The sequence below is a fragment of the Sinocyclocheilus rhinocerous genome, unplaced genomic scaffold (assembly GCF_001515625.1).
Source record: "Sinocyclocheilus rhinocerous isolate Xijiao unplaced genomic scaffold, SAMN03320098_v1.1 scaffold2995, whole genome shotgun sequence".
Taxonomy (NCBI): Eukaryota; Metazoa; Chordata; class Actinopteri; order Cypriniformes; family Cyprinidae; genus Sinocyclocheilus; species Sinocyclocheilus rhinocerous.
Window position 1 is genome coordinate 33,905 of NW_015630542.1, and position 4,095 is coordinate 37,999.

Consider the following 4,095-nt stretch of genomic DNA (forward strand, 5'->3'; position numbering starts at 1 on the left):
TTGAGAGAGCCAGTTCAATAAAGTCCAACACATGATCCTCAATAGGCTGCTCACCTTGACGGAGACGCATTAACTGTGCTGCTGGATTCATGGCTGGCCTGGATCACTGAATAAAGCCGCTGGATCCGGGTGTGGCTGGTGATTCTGTAACGACGACAGCGGAGTTGGGAATCCAAATGCAGGCTTTATTCAAAGAGAGCGAACATTAACGTGTTCAAGTTCAGCATCCGGCAGTTTTGGTTTCTTCATTTTTGTGAAATGGTTACTAAGGATTGAAAGGAGCATAACAAAACTTGGAGATTTAAGGGGAGTAATTAATGGAAAGGGGAAACGTGTGTTTTTTTCTGAAACCTATGTTTCAAAGTTCTCAACCAATTTAGGGCTTTGTTCCCTGCTGAAAACAATAGACACCATCACAAAATGTGTAATGGTTTTACTGGTTATAATGGGACTTGTATTGGTTTTAATGGAAACTGTAATGATGCCTGTGGGTCTCTACTGGTAATTGGTCACCTTCTATTGGTGGCTTGTTAATACCAATAAACCTTAATGGAATGTGTTCCAAAACACACTTCAGAAAACTATTTTGGTGGTTTTAATGGTTAAAAGTTGATGGTTTGTAATGTTTTTAATGGTATTTGTAGTGGAAACCATTAGAATTTTCTGTGATGGTTCTATTGTTTTTTTCAGCAGGGTTGCAACCGGGAATCCTTTAAAAATATCAAAAAAATCCACCAATATCTCTACAGTTGTATTGTTAGAAATATAGAAATAAGCGGGAACTTCACTTACTTTCACTGCATCAGTGTTGTCAGCACTAATGTAAAGTGTAACCGAATGATAGTAAAAACCCCAGAGTCAGTAAGATGATCACACCACCATTCTCTTTCATTTAACCCTTACAATCTGAAATTCTCTGAATACTGAACCAGAATCCAGAATACCATAGTCATAATGAAAAATAGATAATTTCAACAAAATAAACAGAAATACTTCTTGCTTAAACAGTTTTTCAATGTTATTAGTCTCGTTACATCAGTCTCTCAATGAACGTCTTCAATCACTCACGTCTGTAACGACAATCATAATTAATCATCAGAACATGTCCAGATCACATTTCACTCCAAATCCACAAGAACAAGAAAGAAATTAAACTCAGCAGAGAAATAGAAACCTTTTTAAGACTTATCATTTTTATGACAATTAAACTAACAAATGCTCATTATAGAAATGTAAATAATCTCTCTTCTCAGTTCTATAATTTGTCCAGATGTTTTTGTTTTTCTTGTAATTCTCACTTCGAAGGCAATTCTCAGTAGATTCTCTGTATGTTTTAAATGCCATTTACAATTTAACTGTAACATAATGATTTATTTTAATTAAATCTGCACAATAAATACCGCCATGATGTATAAACACTTTACAAGGTGCAGTAAGTTATATTTCTTCATTTCACATACAGTAATGAGAATGAGATCATTTGCATTCAGGGTGGAAATATACGTATTTAAAAATAACGGACAAAAAAAAATATATATATATTTTCATAAAATATTCCTTATTTCCTTTTGTGGTGAAATATGAGCTGGATGTGTTCTTGACAGGTTTTGTGAGATTCTTTAAGATTATGCATGATAATCATCTGTTGTCAGGAAGCTTCACACTTCCCTTCCTGTCTCTCCTCTTCCTGTCCGTCTGCTTCTTCCTGTCTGTCTTCTTCCTGTCTGTCTTCTTCCTGTCTGTCTTCTTCCTGTCTGTCTTCTTCCTGTCTGTCTTCTTCCTGTCTGTCTTCTTCCTGTCTGTCTTCTTCCTGTCTGTCTTCTTCCTGTCTGTCTTCTTCCTGTCTGTCTTCTTCCTGTCCGTCTGCTTCTTCCTGTCCGTCTGTGTCTCGACTGTCTCCTTCCCATCCGTCTCTCTCTCTCAGGACAGTTAACAGCACTTTGAGCAGTGAGTTCTCCTCCAGCAGTTCTTCAGACGCGTCTGCGAGCTCCTGCAGTCTGTGAACAGTGTCGCTCAGCTGCCGTGTTTTCTCTCTGTACAGTGTCTCCAGCCGCCCGCTCTGCTCCTGCAGCTCGGCATTCTGGGTCTCCAGCGTGTGCGTGTGCAGGGTGAGCCGCCGGTTCTCCCTCCACAGGACCGAAAGCTGCTGAGAGAGACGCTCTCTGGCCCGATGCAGAGAAAAAACCTGCCGCTGCAACGCCTGAAGCTCCGCCTCCAGCAGGGACTGAGGCTCCGCCCCTCTACCTGACTCCTCCCATGGGGCGTGGTCAGAGTGCTGCAGAACGAACCGCAGCAGGTTGGGAACTGTCATGGGTGTGTTTTCTGGAAACTTCACACTCATCTGCTTCCTGTGAGAGACAGTGATGATTCAGAATAGACAAGACACAGGTTTGACCAGCATGAGAGTGTGAATGATGAGTTTGTGACCTGTGTCTGGGGAAGAACAGCACAGACGGCAGATGATCCACCATAAACTCCCAGGGCAGATCATTACGGCCAACATTCACTCTGAAACAGCAAGAACACACACACTGACTCACAGTCACTCCTGAATGCACTGTCAGGTGAAGCGTAATGTGCAGTTCCACACCTGGCCACCGTGAGGGCGCTGTTTCCCTGGAACAGACGAGCCAGCTGCAGAAACACGTGATTGAGAACTGAGCAGAAACCACACCAGACCGAATAATACAGCAGCAGCACGTCCTGATGAGAGACGGAGAACATCACAGCTATCGTCTGCTGGTCTGGACGCTAATATAGTTATTGATCTTGCTGTGAACAGACATTTATTCTAAATAATATATTGACTTTGCTGTATTAGGCTGATTGTGTGCTTATATCACTCATACTCTCTTTACATTAGATAAAAGCTTTAATAAAGAGCAGCTGCTCTCACCCTCTGTGAGTCCATGACGGTGTGCAGGAAGCTGTCTGAGGTCACTTCCTGTATGAGGGACTGTGTTTGCTGCTGTTGTTTGTGTCCCACCAGATGTCTGTGTAAAGGACTGTAGGTCGCGCTGAAGTTCTGGATGAAATCCTCTGCTCCACACAGAGAGAGAACAATTAATACTGCTGCAGAAACGTGTGTGAGTGTGAACAAGTGAGAGCGAGTGTGTGAATGAGAGTTAGTGAGTGAGCGTGAGAGTGTGAGCTTGTGTGAGTGAGTATGTGAGTGAGTGTAAGAGTGTTAGTGTGAGCAAGTATGTGAATGTAAGCATGTGAGCGTGAGTGTGAGCGAGTATGTGAATGTAAGCATGTGAGCGTGAGTGTGAGCGAGTATGTGAATGTAAGCATGTGAGCGTGAGTGTAAGTGTGTGAGCGTGAGTGAGTGTGAGTGAGTGTGAGCGAGTATGTGAGTGAGTGTAAGCTTGGGAGCGTGAGTGAGTGTGAGCAAGTATGTGAGTGAGTGTAAGAGTGTTAGCGTGAGTGAGTGTGAGCAAGTATGTGAGTGAGTGTAAGCGTGTGAGTGTTAGCAAGTATGTGAATGTAAGCATGTGAGCGTGAGTGTGAGCGAGTATGTGAATGTAAGCATGTGAGCGTGAGTGTAAGTGTGTGAGCGTGAGTGAGTGTGAGCGAGTATGTGAATGTAAGCATGTGAGCGTGAGTGTAAGTGTGTGAGCGTGAGTGAGTGTGAGCGAGTATGTGAATGTAAGCATGTGAGCGTGAGTGTAAGTGTGTGAGCGTGAGTGAGTGTGAGCGAGTATGTGAATGTAAGCATGTGAGCGTGAGTGTAAGTGTGTGAGCGTGAGTGAGTGTGAGCGAGTATGTGAATGTAAGCATGTGAGTGAGTGAGTGTAAGCGTGAGCGTGAGTGAGTGTAAGCGTGAGTGAGTGTGAGCGTGAGTGAGTATGCGTGTGAGCGTGAGTGAGTGTGAGCGAGTATGTGAGTGAGTGTAAGCTTGGGAGCGTGAGCGAGTGTGAGCAAGTATGTGAGTGAGTGTAAGAGTGTTAGCGTGAGTGAGTGTAAGCATGTTAGCGTGAGTGTGAGCAAGTATGTGAGTGAGTGTAAACATGTGAGCGTGAGTGTGAGCAAGTATGTGAGTGAGTGTAAGAGTGTGAGCGTGAGTGAGTGTAAGCGTGTGAGCGTGAGTGAGTG

General features: G+C 43.6%; 1 protein-coding gene across 2 annotated transcripts in view; it reads right to left on the reverse strand.

Moving 5' to 3' along the window:
* Nucleotides 1-1,024: 1,024 nt before the first annotated feature.
* txndc11 (thioredoxin domain containing 11) overlaps nt 1,025-4,095 on the reverse strand; it is an 11,332-nt gene continuing 8,261 nt past the window's right edge. For both annotated transcript variants that reach the window (XM_016552970.1, XM_016552971.1), the window contains 4 exons: nt 2,897-3,039; nt 2,591-2,703; nt 2,428-2,508; nt 1,025-2,348 (listed from right to left, as the gene is read on the reverse strand). In XM_016552970.1, coding sequence (XP_016408456.1) covers nt 1,649-2,348; nt 2,428-2,508; nt 2,591-2,703; nt 2,897-3,039 — 1,037 coding nt within the window. In that variant the 3' untranslated portion in view covers nt 1,025-1,648. The remainder of the gene's footprint in view (nt 2,349-2,427; nt 2,509-2,590; nt 2,704-2,896; nt 3,040-4,095) is intronic.